Source organism: Dreissena polymorpha, unplaced genomic scaffold, assembly GCF_020536995.1.
Source record: "Dreissena polymorpha isolate Duluth1 unplaced genomic scaffold, UMN_Dpol_1.0 chrUn131, whole genome shotgun sequence".
Taxonomy (NCBI): Eukaryota; Metazoa; Mollusca; class Bivalvia; order Myida; family Dreissenidae; genus Dreissena; species Dreissena polymorpha.
The window spans coordinates 1-18,329 of record NW_026273445.1 but is presented as its reverse complement, the minus strand read 5'-3'; the positions used below and the strand labels follow the sequence as shown (position 1 = coordinate 18,329).

At 36.3% G+C, this 18,329-nt stretch overlaps 1 protein-coding gene across 12 annotated transcripts; it reads left to right on the top strand.

The window, feature by feature from the left end:
• The first annotated feature begins 3,411 nt into the window (after positions 1-3,411).
• Positions 3,412-12,612, top strand: LOC127864120 (uncharacterized). 12 transcript variants are annotated; one of them, XR_008041489.1, is made up of 8 exons: positions 3,530-3,545; positions 4,328-4,473; positions 5,337-5,646; positions 5,765-5,943; positions 6,242-6,541; positions 6,940-7,169; positions 10,608-10,756; positions 12,491-12,612. XR_008041489.1 is itself a non-coding variant. In XM_052403818.1 (6 exons), exons 1-4 carry the CDS (start codon positions 3,492-3,494, stop codon positions 5,809-5,811), a joined length of 522 nt encoding a protein of 173 aa, XP_052259778.1. In that variant the 5' UTR covers positions 3,477-3,491; the 3' UTR covers positions 5,812-5,943; positions 6,242-6,541; positions 6,940-7,033. The 12 variants fall into 12 exon arrangements, 4 of the variants coding, with proteins under 4 accessions (XP_052259778.1, XP_052259777.1, XP_052259776.1 ...); XR_008041492.1 differs by having other exon boundaries at positions 3,531-3,545; positions 4,328-4,452; XR_008041494.1 differs by lacking the exon at positions 3,530-3,545 and adding an exon at positions 3,554-3,568 and having other exon boundaries at positions 4,328-4,452.
• The last annotated feature ends 5,717 nt before the right edge of the window (positions 12,613-18,329 follow it).

Here is an 18,329-nt window from a genome sequence, read left to right as displayed (position 1 = left end):
TAAGTCTGAGTTTAGGTTGCTGCAATTATTTCTTAAGCGCGCGTGTAGAATTGATGAGTGTCTATCCCCAATGTAAAAGTATGGGGGATTATCTTCGCATAAATTATATAATTGTTTCAATGAAGTTTTAAATTTCGAAATAGTGTCAATGTTTCTTATTTCAATAGGTAACGAATTCCATAGATTAATGGCAGATGGTAAAAACGAGCGTGAATAAAGTGAAGTTCGTCTTGATAAAATAGTATAGTCTTCCGCGTTTCTAAGATTACGAGAAGATTGTTCATGAACTGTTGGTGGGAGAAGATTATTAAGGTAATTGGGGCACTGACCGTTATGCATTTTGTAGATATTAATTAGTTTTAGATAACTTCGTCGTTTTTCTAGACTTGGCCATTTAACTTCAGTGTAAAGGTTTCTAAGTGAGACGGATCTGGTTAGGCCTGAGACAATACGCGCGGCTTCATTTTGGATTTTTTCAAGTAATTCTTTGTCGTACAATGTACAACCGTCCCATACAACACACGCGTATTCTAATAATGGTCGCAAATGTGTGAAATATATTTGGTTTAGACATTTTCTTGATAGTTTGTACTTAACTTTTCGCATAACGCCAAGGATTTTCGACGCGGAAGTCATAATATTATTGATGTGGTTGTTCCATTTACCATCGCTGCTAAGCGTAAGACCGAGATGTTTGTGTTCATCAACAAATGTTACGGGTACATTACCAAACATTAACTTGGGAAAAGGAATATTCTTTTGTGTTGTGAATAGAATAGCTTCAGTTTTTTGGGGATTAAAATCAACAAGCCAACGCTTTGCCCATACGTTAATTAGGCATAGGTCATGGTTTAAAATACCCTCGAGATCGGCTAATACAGATGTGGTACATGATAATGAAGTATCATCAGCAAACAGTCGGGTAATACTTAAAAGGTTTTCTACAATATCATTAACGTAAATCAAGAAAAACAACGGTCCTAATACTGAGCCCTGGGGGACACCGGCATTTACTTCTAATGACTGCGACTTTGCTGAGCCGACAAAAACTTTTTGGGTACGGTTAGACAAGTAACTCTCTATCCATTGTAATATATTTCCACTTATGCCATTTTGTTTAAGTTTAAATAAAAGACCTCGGTGCCAAACACGGTCGAACGCCTTGGATATATCACAGAATATCATGCAATTAAGTTTCTTGTCGTCAATAGATCGAGCTATTTGATCAAATATATCAATGAGTTGATAAACTGTTGAGTGTCCTCTAAGAAATCCTGATTGTTTGCAGTAAATTAAATTGTGTGCAATAAAATGGTTATATAAGTGTTTATAAACTGCACGCTCCATAAGTTTTCCTATGCAGCTTAAAAGAGAGATTGGGCGATAGTTTGAAGGTATGTTCGAGTCACCCTTTTTGAATAAGGGCATCACAATTGCATTTTTCCATGATGAAGGAAATGTGCATTCTTGTAGTGATTTATTAAACAAAAGGCATAGCGGTTTTGAAATTGACTCGCTAGTACGCTTAAGAACAAGATGACTTATTAAATCTTCCCCAACAGCTTTGTTAGTTATTAAAATTTTGATTAAATCGATAATTTCAGTTTCTGTTATGGACACATTTTGCAAACTGGCAAATGGAAACTGAGTAGGGACGGGAAGAACTCCCGAAGATGAATCTAAAGTTGAAATGGAAACAAAATAATTGTTTAAGCACGTTGCACAAAGCGCACAATAAGATATCAATATGCAAAACAATAACACCCGAAACTTTAAGTTAGTATTTACAAAATATCTTAATAAAGTTTCATGTTAATAAGCAGAAAAATGAGAGACATTTTCACGACGCAAAGTACACATATACATACAATGATACAAGTATCCAAAAGTGTCCAATTGTCAATAGCAAATAATAATTCACAAAAATAACGTTTTGCACGTCACATAATATAAACAACATATTTATAAAGTTTCACGTTCAGACTAACAAAACTGAGAGACGAGACGAGTTCACGACACCATGAAAGAACACATGTACATACGGAATACAATTACGCTAGTCAATTGTTCCAAGAGTTTGTATCACTCGAGTGGCTTGTGTGATGACGTATCACACGAGAGGCGGAGTCTCAAGTGTGATGCGAAATAGCACAAGCCACGAGAGTGATACAAACTCTTGGAACAGTTTACTAGCGTTATATTCCTTTTAGTATATACAACAACTAACGAAAACAGTTAACAAATGTATTTTTTACTTTAACAAAACTGACAAAACAATGACTAAACGGTGCGCCATAGTTCATTTAAGACGCGTATGAATACAGTTTATGTAAATTAACGTGTAAAAATTCGAACCGGGAAAACACAGATTTCCGACAAGCTTACCTTACTGCCATCGTTAATCCAATTTTCATAACAATTAAGTTGACAATTTTAATCCGATGTTTATAATAAAAACGTTTAAACGATATGCGCTTCCACTTTTATCTTCCATGTCTTTATCGAAACTTAGTTTAAACCACACTATTATATATTATTATATACAGTCGATTGGTGTATAGCGGATTTTAGTGAGTAGCGGATAGGTTAAACTTTTTTTGCAAAATACATTCATTTATGTTAAGATTTATAGTTTTCTATTAATTGAATACAAAAAGCCTATCATTGTTAAGTCGATTCATGTTTTTGCTGATGTGTGTCAATGTTTACAACTGTTCCTATTTTCGAAAGCAAAACAAGGTCACGTTATGTACGCACCGTTTTTGTGACGACAGGAAAAGTGCAGACGAATGGTTTCTTGAATTTTGCAGATTTTGTTTGGTAAACATAATGTTTATTGATGTAATATTTTAGTATTATATGTCCTTTACAAAAGTAAGAATGCTCAGAAACCAAATTGATGCGTACCATATAAAATAAGCATGAAAGCTGCAACTCGGGATTTAGTGAATAACGGACATGTGATGACCCATATTCAGGAATGTGGGGATTGTCTCAAAATAAATATAAACTCAATTGAAGTTGTCCATGTGGTAAGCGTGTGGCTATAATATTAATAAGTAAAAACATAATTTTTAATGAAAAACAATCAAATCATAACGAAAAATCGATTTCTCTGAAAACATATTTCCGCTATCAAATCTATATATAGATTCAACTCAAAATGACCCGAATATAGGGTGCATCGCTTTGAACAGCAATTACTTCATCAATTGTGCAGCGATTTCCATGAATTTGGTCTTATTAAACGCAAAAATGAATTTTCTTTCTGGAAATGTACATATATTTCAATTATTTTTACAAATGCTGTGTCAAATTTCAAGAAATAACACGATACACATGTAATCCGATAAAGACCTAAGCGATCCGGTAATGGCTGAATCAGTGTACCATGAAATTCGCGCTCTGCATATGGACGATGGTCCACCGTCGCCCAACTAAAAATAGCATGTAAAACCAAGTATGCGCATGCTCAGTGGCGGGCGCAGTAAATGGTTAAAGTGAAAGTAGATGTCGCCGCCATTTTGAGTGGTTGGTAAACTGTGGTTTGTGTCCAAATAATTAGACGGTATCTTTTGTATATTGACCCCATACTTATGTTGTCATTGCATATATTTTTATTAATGGGTTTCGACCCGTAGCCTTGTGTTCGCACTACATCATGTTCGCCTTGGGTTCTGTTAACCCTTCCCTTCGATTCAGTGAAAGTAATAAACGGAGAAAAAAAACATTTTTTTAAATTGTATTATTCATAACAGTAACACAATTGTATTGGTTTTGTGTTGTACATATTTGATATCTGATACGCAAACATATTCTTGAAGTGAAATATTTTGCCAACAATAGTTCTTCCCCATAGTAAATACTGGAAACCATACATTATCCTACCGCACCCCAAATTCGACGATGTTCTATTTATATTGATTAAATGGATGATTATTGTCTTTGAATCATTTCAAAGTAATACAGCCGAGTTTAAAATTATTATTTTCTGCTATTAAACATTTCATTATTTCTTTCATTATTTGCTAAATATTGCTTCATGTAACCGTTACATCGTCGAATTTCGGTCCATTACATTCGATTCTTTACACCCTTCGAATTTGGGTCACACTGGGATATTGCATACATGCATCTAGTCCAAATTTTTGACGCTCTTAAATATTAAGCTACTTTTTATATGGGTAAAGTATCTCGCGCGTCTTATAAATAAGACTAACATGCATCATGCAGAGATCTCCCTCTGGTTTAGTTCAAACCTGTATATTTTAGTTTGATTGCATAGGACTTATTTGAAAAAGCTGTAAATTTTGTTTCCGGTGCCTAGAACCAGTACTTAGTGTCTATAGGGAAGATCTAAAGAACGCTTTCACAGTGGGGATCGAACCCGTGACCTCCTGGTTGCTAGGCGGACACCATATCCTTTACGCCACAGCTACCTCAGGGTTTGGGGTAACGGTACAGTTTGTCAAGGTATTCCGAATCATTAGGCATTCTGAATCCACATTTTCATTTAAAAAGTCTTAACGTTTGGTATGCGATTTGAAAGGTTATTGTTGTTTCTAAAAATTTAATCCCCCAGCCTGTAAAGAATGAAGAATCATTTTTTTTGATGAAAATTTTGATTCAGAATGCCTAATGATACCTGTACCCTGAGGCGGGGGAAATAGGGCATCATTAAAAAAAAAATTTGGACTTTAAACCAAACATGAGAAACAATATAATATGTTTTTTTAATCACCGCCAAATTAAATACATAACAATTCTATTTAGTTTTAAACATTTTAAACTTGACAATTCTGGGTCTAGGGCAATTAATTTGCTTGAGTGTCGGGTGAATTTTTATCTGGGGAAAAATTAATACTTTTTTGTTGAGGGAATGGGGCCTTATTTTGGCCAAGTCTTGAATCGTTATAAGACGGTATATAATATTATATTTACCTGTCAATAATATCTGCAAGGGGGGTTAGACAGTATAGATTGATATATACATGTACATGGTCACTCTTAATGTCACTCAAATAGATAAAGTAATCAGTATTGCTATTTAATGGTATGTTTTTTTCATGAGAATAAACTTAAGGTTAATAGTGATTACTTTGTAAAATAAAACAAAGCATGTGCAAATATTGCAATAAAATATTTATTTTTAACACCATTAAAAAAAAGTTAACAATATCTATACACATTCCTTGGTATTTTACCCTAGCATAACAGCTTCAATCACATAATCATTATTTCAATCAATTAACTGGGTCCGTTATCTCATCATCTCTTAATGAATCATATATATTGATAGCCACCTGCTTCGTACACATTTCAAACTAATATTTCAGACACCAAACGCAAAGCCTATCCCAAGGCAATGCCCCATTTGCGTGGTAAAAGGCAACACGACTGTGTACCTCCGGGTAACAGACCACGTTCGCTGGGTGCAAGCGCTGACGGCAGACCCCATGAAGCCGTTGATGTCAGAGGCACGTGCTAAGACCGGTCGGAAAGTGAAGAAGACAAAGCCGAGGAATTACTACTCTTGCTGGCTGTGCGACCGGTCGGTGATTGACCGGCTGCGTCATCTAGAACAGGAGCACAAAATGGAGGCTGGGACATTCAATTTTGTTTCCACAAGAGGGCCGTTTCCGGAAAGTAAGTGTTAAATTGTGTTCGTGTGGTTTTTGTATTTAATTTCTCATATTTCTATCAATGTCTAATACAAAACCATACCAGACGATTTGTAACTTTTACATTTAAACGTCATTTACAGGACGCGAAAACTTCAGGAAAGGTGACCAGCAGACTCGCCACTCATGATGACTCGGCATAGGAGGATGAGAAGGTGGAGGATGAGGAGGAGGAGGAAGAGGACTTTTCATTCCTAATGCCGAAATACTGCCTGAGCCTGGAACCCAATGCAAGGGTGATGCATGGTCGGAGAAGCTGCAAGTAACAATATGGATTGCTTATATAGTGTAAAGTTTTGAGTCCGTTTTCGGGGTAGAACCAGTACTTGGTGCATTAAGCCCTGTTTTCCCAGATTTTTTTTTAATTATATACATTTCAATTGATAGTCATTATTATTGTTACATGTATATATATTAAAAACCGTGAGGAAATATATAGTACATTAAAATTTAAGATAAATATTATTTATTTATAATACTTTGGAATTACTGGTTGTTAGTTAAATTATATGCGATTTCACCATCTAGCATAGAATATCATCCAATAATACTTGTTGCAGTTTCAATCGTTGACTCATATGTAGACTACATGTTCCTGCGGAGCAGGCCAGGTGGGTTGGCAAACGAGTCGAAAACACAAGAGGTCAACATGAAGATCAACCGGTTCCTGGCCCTGTCTGGCTACTTGGAAGGAGTGGTGTTGAGTGACATGCTGTTGTGGATGGGCCATATGGAGGTCCACGACAGTTCCTCAACACCACTCACCAGCTGAAGACGGTGCGGAATGCACTAACGGCAATCAAGAACTTCCTGAAGTGGTGCGAGGGAATGGTCTAGCGGACGCCCGCACATTGAACAATGTAAGCGTAAACTTAGGATTTGATTTATGTAAATTATTCATTCTTCTTGGACATCTACTTATTAATGTTTTGGCGTTGGCGTCTTTCTGTCTGTTCTTCCGTCCATCTTTCCGTCCGTCCAGCACTTTTGTGTCGAGAGCCATATCTTGAAAGTGCTTTGGCCGATTTCATTGAAACTTGGTATGAGAATATATATGGATAAGAGGACGATGCACGCCAAATGGCATTGTACACAGTCTGTTAATTACGGGGTTTTGGCCCTTTGTATCTTGAAAAAATGCTTTTTTGAGTGTCAAATATAACACTTTTGTGTCCAGAAGCATATTGGCGGGGGATATCAATTTAACAAATTTGCTTGTTTAGCTTTATTTTTTTTTCGGCCGATCTCCTTCTCACAGGCTTCCTGACCTCAACCTGCCTGGATAAGAGCCGTCGCGAGGTTGTTCGGAGGGTAGAGGAGAGTGCGGCCATCCTGACGGACGCAAACCTGGAGCGCCACTTCACTGAGAGTGAGCATGTAGTGAAAACGATCAAGGTGATCCAGGAGCCCCCAGCTGGCACACCTGAAAGATATTCGGGGAATAATCATTTAACTGATAGCGCTCTATAACGCCTCCTGAACTGGCAAGTATACAAACCTGAGGGTATGTAATATAAATAAGCCTAGTATTGATTCGAAAAGATAACCCTACATTACTTTTCAGACCAGAGTTGTTTTTCAGTAGCAATTGCATAGAATTGAATGAAACTTGAAGTTAATAGGCATTAAAATTGGGTTTATTTAAGTATACAACAAAGCTGTTCGCCTGTTAATTGACCGACTTGTCTTATGTATAATATTTTTACCAGATTGTTACCTTGAAGACAGATAAACTATAATGCAAAAGTTCATTTTGACATTCCAAATTGGGGAAAGGCCTTGAAGCCATTGTAAAATTAAACTGTTATGGCCCCTTAATTGATTGAAAATGTCAAATTTCTGTCTGCATATGTTGGTGTATGAATTTAGTGAAATTCAAATTAGATCAAATTTGTTATCATTTTTCAGTGGTTCTTGCATAAGAGTCATCAGGATGATTTAGTCATTTCAGAGATGTACCCTTTATAGCTCAACTTGAGTTATTGTTGCTGGTCTTTGTCTGTTTTGCGATGTGTGTCTATATGTCAACATTTTTACTTAAACAATATCTCCTACTAAACCTTTGGACAAAGCTTGATGAAACTGGCAGGAATATTCCTGGCATGAAGCTCCTTCAATGTTGCTCCAAGAATTGTTTTCCATGAAATCCTTGTTGCCCTGGCAACCAAAAGGAAAAACTTAAAAAATCTACTCTGAAACTGCAAGGCCTTGGGCTGAGATATTTAGCATGAAACATTGTGTGGTGGACCTTTACCTGTGGGCAAGTCGATTTTTTGTCGAGCCCACTTATGGAGAGCTCGACATATTTGTCACAGTTGGCGGTTTGGTGTATGTGGATCAGTCCGTCAGTATGAAAGTCCGGGTTAGGCTTGTCTGGAGCGTAAGTCTGTTATTGATTGGAGGAATTTCAAATAACTTACAATAAATGTTCACAATCATGACACGGCCGGTCACTGCTCAAGAAAACGTCAATATCTCAAAGGTCAAGGTCACACTTGAGTTTAAATGTCAAAAATGGCCATAAATGACCTTGTCTGGGCCATTATTATGTCATTCATTGTCAGAATTAAATTCAATTTAAAATCATGTGTCACCATAATTTGACGTTGTTGCATGGGAAGGAATAATGTCGAAATCTCGAAGGTCAAGGTCACACTTTTAGTTCAAAAGTAAAAAATGGCCATAAATGAGCTTGTCCGGGCCATAACTGTGTCATTCATTGTAAGATTTTAAAATCATTAAGCACATTTGTTCACCATCACTCGACGGTGTGTCATAAGAATGAATTACGTCAAAATCTCCAAACTCAAGATTACACTTAAGAGTTCAAAGGTTAATTGGTGGGACTTGTACCATGATTGTTCAAACTATGTTCCTGGGGTCAAAATTGCCCCACTGGGGAGGGAAATGTAATTTCCTTATTAGTATATTAAAAAACCTCAAAAACAAAAATTTTCTCATAAATCACAAGGCCTAGAGCAAAGATATTTGGCATGAAAGTTCATCTTGTGGACCTTCACCAAGATTGTTCAAGTATCATTGGATCATATTTGCCCCACCCTCGGATCAAATTTGTTTTCCTTCTATAATATATATATAATGAACACTTAAAAATATTCTTCTCAAAAACTGCAGTGCGAACATACATATTTTGCATAAAACATCATCTGGTGAACTTCTATACAGATTTTTAAAATTATCAGCTGGGGGTACCAATGATAAATTCATTGAATTTACCTGCTAAGATTCATTTGCTTTGTGGAAATGCAATAACTTGCAATGTTTTTAAAGTGATTGAATGGTTCAACATTAACTTAAAATTAAAAAGAAAAAAACTATTTCATACATCATATTATACTTATAAAAAGCCATAATTGTAATGCTTTCATGGAAAAAATGAATGTTTGCTTAATTTTCAAAAATATTAATAAATCTTTAATGTTGAGGATTCTTCATAAAGGTTTTACGTGTGCACAGAATGTTATGGTAATCTCCAAAGCATTCCCATTACAAAATACATCCGATGTCTATGGATAAGTTATTTTTATGCCCCCTTTCGAAGAAAAGGGGGTATATAGTTTTCGCACTGTCTGTCAGTCTGTCACACTTTTCGTGTCCGCTTTCTAATTCAAATAATTTTCATTCGATCTTTACCAAACTTGGTCAGAAGTTGTGTCTAGACAATATCTAGGTCAAGTTCGAATTTGGGTCATGCCGGGTCAAAAACTAGGTCACGGGGTCACTTAGTGCATTTCAAGGATTTAGCATGGTGTCTGCTCTCTAATTGAAGTAGTTTGCATCAACATTCATGCGCCTGTCAAGTATCGGGCATTCAGCGTGAGAGTCGCGCATTTACGCAGCAAAACACCCTCTCACACAGCCAAATCTTATGCTCTCCTTTTTTTATACGCCCGTTTTTAAAAACGGGACGTATTATAGTTTCACCCTTGGCGGACGGCGTCCACAGCAGTGTCCGCTCTCTAATTTAAATAGTTTTCATCCGATCTTCACCAAACTTGGTCAGAAGTTGTGTCTAGACAATATCTATGTCAAGTTAAAATATGGGTCATGCCGGGTCAAAAACTAGGTCACGAGGTCACTTAGTGCATTTCAAGGATTAAGCATGGTGTCTGCTTTCTAATTGAAGTAGATTTCACCCGATCTTCACCAAATTTGGTCAGAAGTTGTGTCTAGATGATATGTAGGTCAAGTTGGAATATGGGTCATGCAGGGTCAAAAACGAGGTCACAAGGTCACATATTGCATTTCAAGTATTTAGCATGGTGTCCGCTCTCTTATTGAAGTAGTTTTCATATGATCTTCACCAAATTTAGTCAGATGTTATACTAAATGATATCTAGGTCAAGTTTAAATATGGGTCATGCCGGGTCAATAACTAGGTCTCGAGGTCACTTAGTGCATTTCAAGCATTGAGCATGGTGTCCAAAACCTTCGAAAGGGGCATATCTTGTGACAGTTTGGCACTCTTGTTTAAAACTGACGATGCATGAAACTATTTTCACTCATATTTTTTATGTAATTTAAATGCCAAAATTTAGAAAATGCATATGAATGTGAAACGAAACTGTAAGTAAGTAAATAGTGTTACAGTTACTGTACAAACAACCCATTTTTCAAAAGAAGCATTTTTTTTTGTAAACTGTACTGATGGTTTTGCTAGTTATGCCATAGGTTGTTGATAACTCGCGTTTGTTCAGCTAATTTCATTATTTCTTTTATAGCCATTAATGTGTTATCATGGTCATTGACGTGAACAAAAGCAAACTGTTATTTTTACAGCATCCAGTAAAAATACCCATATTGTAAATCACACGGGTACTACTGCTCTAATGTTTGATCAAGAATGCATCTAATGGATAATCAAACTAGTGGTTTCACTCAATTGATTTTTGCATATATAGGTAGGTGTACCTAGAGATTGAGCTGGAGACAGTGAAGGTGCTGACCTCTGTGTGGAACACTTAGAAGCTGGCAAGTTTTCATATTGAAGGGTATGGTTCCCAACCGCCCATCACACACAGAATGAAGCTTGTCGTCTTCCGCAGTAAAAACTGGTTAGTGCTCCACAATGCGATACCTGGTTCATATGTTTGTTGCTTGAGTATTAATTATTATTATCAAGATTATCTTGTTTTATATTTCTTGATTATTTGCTATTATATCCCCAGAAACATAGTATAGTGGGGTATATAGGAGTGACCTTGTCTGTCTGTCGATGGCTCTGTATTAAGTGTCCCCTCTCTAATTCAAGGTGTTTATTGGATCTTCACCAAACTTGGTCATAAGTTGTATGTAGATGATGTCTAGGTCAAGTTTGAATATAGGTCATGCCGGGTCAAAAACTAGGTCACGGGGTCACTTAGTGCGTTTAAAACATTCATCATGCTGTCCGCTCTGTAATTTAAGTAGTTTTCATCCAATCTTCACCAAACTTGGTTAGAATTTTATCTAGATGATCTCTAGGCCAAGTTTTAACATGGGCAATGCCGGACTAAAAACTAGGTCACAGGGTCACTTTGTGCGTTTTTTAGCATTCAGTATGGTATCTGCTCTCTAATTCAAGTAGTTTTCATCCGATCTTCTCCAAACTTGGTCAGAAGTTTAATCTAGATGATCTCTAGGCCAACTTCAAACGTGGGCCATGCCGGGCCGAAAAATTAGGTCACATTGATTTTGACTTTAGGTCCTATAACACTGGCTTGCGACACCTGTCGACAGGCTTTCAACACAAATTTTTGGAATAAATAGTGACTGAATATCTATCTAAGTTTGGTTGTGAGTTTATCTGGGCCATAACTATGTCATTCATTGTGAGATTAAACAAAAAAAATGCACATTTGTTTACCATCATTGAACGGTGTGTCATGCCAAAGAATTGTCGATATCTCTGAGGTCAAGGTCACAATTGCATAATAACTCTTAAAATCGCCAAACATGTAAATATGTTTTTCTTATCTTGTGAAGACAGCATGCAAAATATTCTGTGTCAATGCGGTATGTGGGGTTATTCCTGGTATATTGGAGTCTGTATGTTGGTTGGTCTGTTGTGGATTTGTCTATCCATTCAAACTTGTAAATATGTGATCAGCATGAAAAGAAGATTTTTCAAAACACAATTTTTATTTGCATTGATTTCACATCCAAGAGTAATGGTCTTGATTCCTTGATCCTCGCTCATTAACATTCACAGGGACAGCAGGGGTATTTTATTATTGTTTATGACCAAGTTTGTATTATATTTGTTTTGAAAGTGTGAACTTTTTAATGGATAAATAGATAGATTGAACAAAATTAATTTATTATGCCCTCCTTCGAAGAAGAGGGGGTTAATTGTTTTGCACATGTCGGTCAGACCGTCCATCAAATGGTTTCCGGATGATAACTCAAGAACGCATAGGTACATTAATCATGACTGGCAAATGACCCCTTCAATTATCAGTTCACTAGGTCAAAGGTCAAGGTCACAGTGACTCGAAACGGTAAAATGGTTTGCGGATGATAACTCAAGAAAGTTTAAGCCTAGGATCATGAAACTTCATAGGTACATTGATCATGACTGGTAGAAGACCCCTTTTGATTTCCAGGTCTCTAGGTCAAAGGTCAAGGTCACAGTGACCTGAAGCAGTAAAATGGTTTCCGAATGATATATAGATATATATAATTAGCTATTGATACTTAAGTGAGAGTGATTACATGAGTATTCACACAATGGCTGCCACTACAACTGTACAAAAGAATGACACTCACAGTTCTCACCATAAACCCCAATACTCTTCTCTCCATAACAGGGTGCTGGAAGATGCTTACTGCTATATTGACTGCTTCCGAGCGCTTCCTGGACCTAAAAATTATCTCCCAGCAGCAACCTCCCCAAGGTGTGACGAGAGTCTTCAAGGTAATTGAAAGAGGGTGCATGTGAAGTATAAATGCATAACGAGCCAAAATGGAAAGCTTAGGTTTGGAATAACTCGTCTCATGGTCAAAGTCACACTTAATACTCAATTTTCACATACCAGTATATATGCAAGAAAGCTCATTCAACAACTCGCTACAATCAGGTTATATGCTGAATTTATACTTTCAGGTCAAAGGTCCTAGGCCACTAAGAAATATTTCTTTAAATCTCACTCAAATGGTGACCATATTGTTTCAATATGCAGAGTTTGGATTTGGCATCACTCACACTTGAAGATAAATATTCATTTGCCACATTATGATTTTGATTCTTCTTAGTAAATCACATATCCCGTTCATTGTACCAAGAAACAAAACACCAATGCTCACCACTATTAATTAATGCGATTTGCAAAACCAATCAGGTTCAAACAAGATAAAAGGTTTGAACATTCAGTTCTATCCTTTAAATTTGTATCCGCTCATTATTGTCCCCTACCGGTTTCATCGGAGGGGATTTATGATCACATTTGATTCATACTTTGACAAAACAACACTTACCTGACATACCACAATGGGCTCCACCCAAACCATCCCCCATGCTCCACCCCAGAACTCCTCCCCCCCCCCCCGCCCCCCTAAAAAAAAAAAAAGACAACAATTTTTTTTTTTTTTTTTTTTTAAATATCATCTATAAAATGACCACACACCCACATTATACCCCCTCTCCATGATGGCTTACGTTATATACTGTCAAGCACTCGAATAGTCGAGCGCGCTGTCCTCTGACAGCTCTTGTTGCCTTAAATTTTCATTGTTCTTTGAAATTAAATTAATAATGGCCAATTTTTTTCACTGCTCTTTGTTATTATTTGTTTTTGGTTTACAACTTTTTCTGCAATCAATTTAAGGGGGCATGTCAATGGTTTTTCTCTATGCAATGGCAAATATTCAACATTCCACATGTCCGATTTTTATGAAAAATAAATGTACATGTATAAGGAACATTGATGAAATCGTTTAAAAAGATTAGTGAAGGGCCAAAAAAATATTATTACATTATGGTCTTAGTGCTTATGGGGATCGAAATCTTGCCCACAACATTCACAATCTTAATGAATATTTTCTACACAAAACTACTGTTCCATTATTCATTATGGTCAGTGAGCATGCCCATAGCTGGATATGTTAATACTACTACGATTTCCTGCGCCCACAAAAAGTTTCGTGGGGATAACTTTTTTTAGCTTGACTATATATATATATATATATATATATAAAGTGGAGCTATCCTACTCACCCCGGCGTCGGCGTTACCGTGAGCGTTGGAATGTTAAAGTTTGCGTACCACCTCACATATTTCCTATGTCCTTTGACATATTGCTTATATATTTTGCATACTTCTTTACCAACATGACACCAATCTATAAACAGAGCAGACAACTGAATCAAGCATTTTTGTAAGAATTATGGCCCTTTTTCACTTAGAATATGAATATTATTGATAAATATATGTTAAAAATTGCGTACAACCTCAAATATTTTCTATGTCCTTTGACATATTGCTTTCAAATTTTGCGTACTTCTTTACCAACATGATCCCAATCTATAAACAAGATCAGACAACTGTAATAAGCATTGCGACAGAATTATGGCCCCTTTTTCGGTGGAGCATATAGTTGCCAGTTTGTCTTTCCTTACTTCCTTACTTTTGTCACACTTTTGCTACCGTTTCTCATAGCGCCTTCAATACTTACCAATCGCTTTCATATTTGGCATGTATGTACCTTGCATGGACCTCTACCTTTTGATGAGGCTTGAGGTCACTGGGGTCAAGGTCACCGAGGCTAATAATAGACTTCCTTCTTCTGTCCACTTTTGCTCCCTCGTTTTCTCATACGCCTTCAATACTTATACCGATCTCCTTTTCTATTTGCATGTAGGTACCGTTGCATGGACTCTAACCTCTACCTTTTTGATGATGTTTGAGGTCACTGGGTCAAGTCACCGAGGCTAATAATATATTTTTTAGGTGTTTTATTAAGCACATACATTGACAAGCGCATCATCGGGAGTCATCCATCAGTTTCATCACTATATTCTTTTTGTCTTAGTCACTTTTGAATATTTTGTTAAATTTTTTGTGTTTAGATCCACCCTTTACTTCTAAAGTAATCAAGTGCTAATTGCTTTTTTAACTTCATATTTTCTTACTACATATGGTACTGTACCTGGCAAGTTGAATTTGACCTTGACTTTTGAATGACCTTGACTCCCCCCCCCCCCCTCAAATTTTTCTTTTTTTCTTTTTTTTGAATATCTATTAAATGACCACACACACACACATTATACCCCCTCTCCATGATGGCTTACGTTATACTGTCAAGCACTTGAATAGTCGAGCGCTCTGTCCTCTGACAGCTCTTGTTAATTAGTAATGTACATAATTACAATATATAAAGCAAGGTCTGTGCTTTAAGAAACATATAAATAAGTTCATATTAACGCATACATTTATTTCAGAGAATAAAATTCCGTTTTAGCTGTCATATGCCCTTTAACAAATCTTATATGATTCAAGAATCAAATTTTTGAAATCAAAGTGACATTTCATTCTGGTTCTTGCCAAATTCGCCAATATGAATGTATTCAAGAACTATAATAGTATACAATTGTTCAGAGTCATGAAATAAAGTGAAAATGTGTTGGTTCTGGTAGCGATTTTTATTTCACTTGTGAGCATAGACAGTATATATTTTCACTCATTTCTTTGATCATTGTAAATAAAATCACTATGGTAGGTAGAATTTAATTAATAGTTAGCCATGGCATGTCCTTTTTTGTTTGTTAAAAAAATTCCATTTTTGGTAAACCTTTGATTAAAGTCCATTATTAGAAACTGCCTGAGAAGTTTGGTTCAAATTATGTACCAATATATTTTTTATTTACCTAAATATAGCCTTTTTCAACTTATTACATTCATTTCAGTGATGGATAACCTTTGAAATGTCCCAGGTAGAGTCTGAAAGTGATGACACATGTTGTAGAATGCTTATAATTCTTTCTACATATCGCTAACACTTCCATGGATCTGTAAACACTTTCAACACAAACACACCACATAAAATACTTTTGACCCTGACATTAATATGATGTATACCTTCATAGCTCAAGAGTTATGGCCCCTTATTAGACTGACATTTAAGATTTTTTTCCATTCGGAAGCCGTTTCTTCTCAGTAACTATTGCATGTGAGTTAGCTTAAAATAAATATGATTCCATTGTACCAATTTTAACCAAAACAAACCATTGAGATTGAATCATACAATCTGAATTGATGGTAATATACAGACAATGCACTATTGTTAATGATGTTGGGGGGGGGGGGGGTCACCAGCAGGCAACTTATGAATTGCTTGCAGTATAATGTGAGCCTTTTTAATTTATTTTTGTACAAAAATGCAAATAATTTGTTTTTCACCATAACTTAACAGAGTATACATTGCCTTTTTTCAGTGTTCCCAGACGGCTGGTGATGCATTTCAAGAAAAAGCCATCAGAATCTTGCAATGATCTGTATACTTAATAAGATGACAAAACAACAACACTGTATTGTTATATTATTATTAATACATAACTTCCATATTGCCAAAAAGGTATATGATGGAAGTTCAACGCTTGTTATCGATGTGATTTGATTGCCTTGCTTTTTATGTCCCCCACTATAGTAGTGGGGACATATTGTTTTTTGCCCTGTCTGTTGGTTGGTCTATTGGTTGGTCTGCTTGGTTGGTTGGTTTGCGCCAACTTTAACATTTTGCAATAACTTTGCTATATTGATATAGCAACTTGATATTTGGCATGCATGTGTATCTCATGGAGCTGCACATTTTGAGTAGTGAAGGGTCAAGGTCGAAACGTCATATAGAGGGGGACATTGTGTATCACAAAGGCATCTTGTTATTTCTATGTCCCCCTCCACCTCCACTATAGGGGGGAGGACATATTGTTTTTGCCCTGTTGGTTGGTTGGTTGGTTGGTTGTGTTTGCTCCAACTTTAACAATTTGCCATAACTTTTGCAATATTGAGGATAGCAACTTCATATTTGGCATGCATGTGTATCTCATGAGCTGCATATTTTGAGTGGTGAAAGGTCAAGGTCAAATATATAGCTTCAAAGCGGCACAGAAGGGGACGTACTGATAGTGTTTCTGACAAACAAATATCTTGTTGTTTCATGAATTTCACACTAAAGTGTTAAGAAATACGACGTTTACATCAAAATGACTCTTTATGAATCATCAAAACTATGTATTTTATGAAACAAGAAATTAAACGAATAAGGCTTTTTGTAAATCTGAATGTTGAAGGAAGTACTGGTGTCAACATTGATCCTCATGAACCTAAAATTATTCCAATCAGATAGTTGTCTAAATGAATTTTGCTCTGTGTAAGACTGGGACTTTAGAAAGGCAATGGAAAAGCGTTTGACCTATTAGGTATTCTTATCGTAAAACAATCGCATTCAATATACGGAGAACTAGACAGAGAACACTTCATTATTTGAACATAATTTGATACCTACAGAATTTTTTTTTGCTTGTAAAATATAAGTACGAGTCTATTATTTCAACTTGAAATGTTGGTGAAAATGTGCTTGGTCTTAGATTACTTCAAATCAGGGATACATAATAAGATTATTTATTTTATAGTACACTATTGTGTGCGAATATTAAGAAGAGCTGTGTTTTTAAAGTACTCGTACACGCCTGTAGATATAGAGTTTAAGGATGTGTCTGTATGCATACAGTCATTGCTTGGCAGCATGAAGTATCAATGCAAAAATAGCGTCATTAACCGTTTCTGACGAACTTCCTACATACCCAAACGCTTGACACCCGTATAGAAAACTAAGTTTTCGTAGCTGATGATACATCCACAAGAAAATTGAAATGCAAATGGTACTACACAGTCAAAAGTATACCAATGGAAAGATCTAGGATCCCAAAAGGTGCCTGGTGCTGCTAAAGAAGTGAGCAGTGTGGAAATTCGGAACAGACGATGACATTTTCTGATTATGTGTTATATCAAGGTATTTGTAAGTAAATGTATTTAATTACAGGTGTAAGCACATGTGCTTCGTGAGTGTTTTATCGAATACTTGACAAAATTAATTAAAGTTTGGAGGATATTCATCATTTCAATGTTGATGCCTTAAAGGGACAGGAGCGATGAACCAAAAAAAAAGGAGCTGGGTGAAGCTACCTCCTATTTTGCTCTACGTTTTCCTCCCTAAGTTTCCAAGTTTGTTTGAGCCTATACATTGTGAAATGTGTTTTGTATTATGAAACCGGTTAACGTCGAATAGACGCGATTTATATGGGTAATGATTTTAGATAGAAACGAATTGAGCAAATTACAAAATTACAGGCCCGGTCAGACCGACTTACGAATATGCAACGTAGAAAAAACCGCACAAAAATGCAGATTTTGATTATCCGGTGATGAATTACCTGCTTTGCCGCTCAAGATTCTCGCAAACGGTGTGTGAAGCGTAGGAAACACACAATTACCGCACAAGTACCGGTGCTATAACGGGAAAAAACGAACGTTTAACGGAAATGTACCTGATAATTAACGGTCGGCTAACGGATATAACTGTGCGAGTAAAGGACTTTCTACCGGATAAAACGGCAGTGAAATGCATTAGTACCGGACAAAACGTTTCGCCC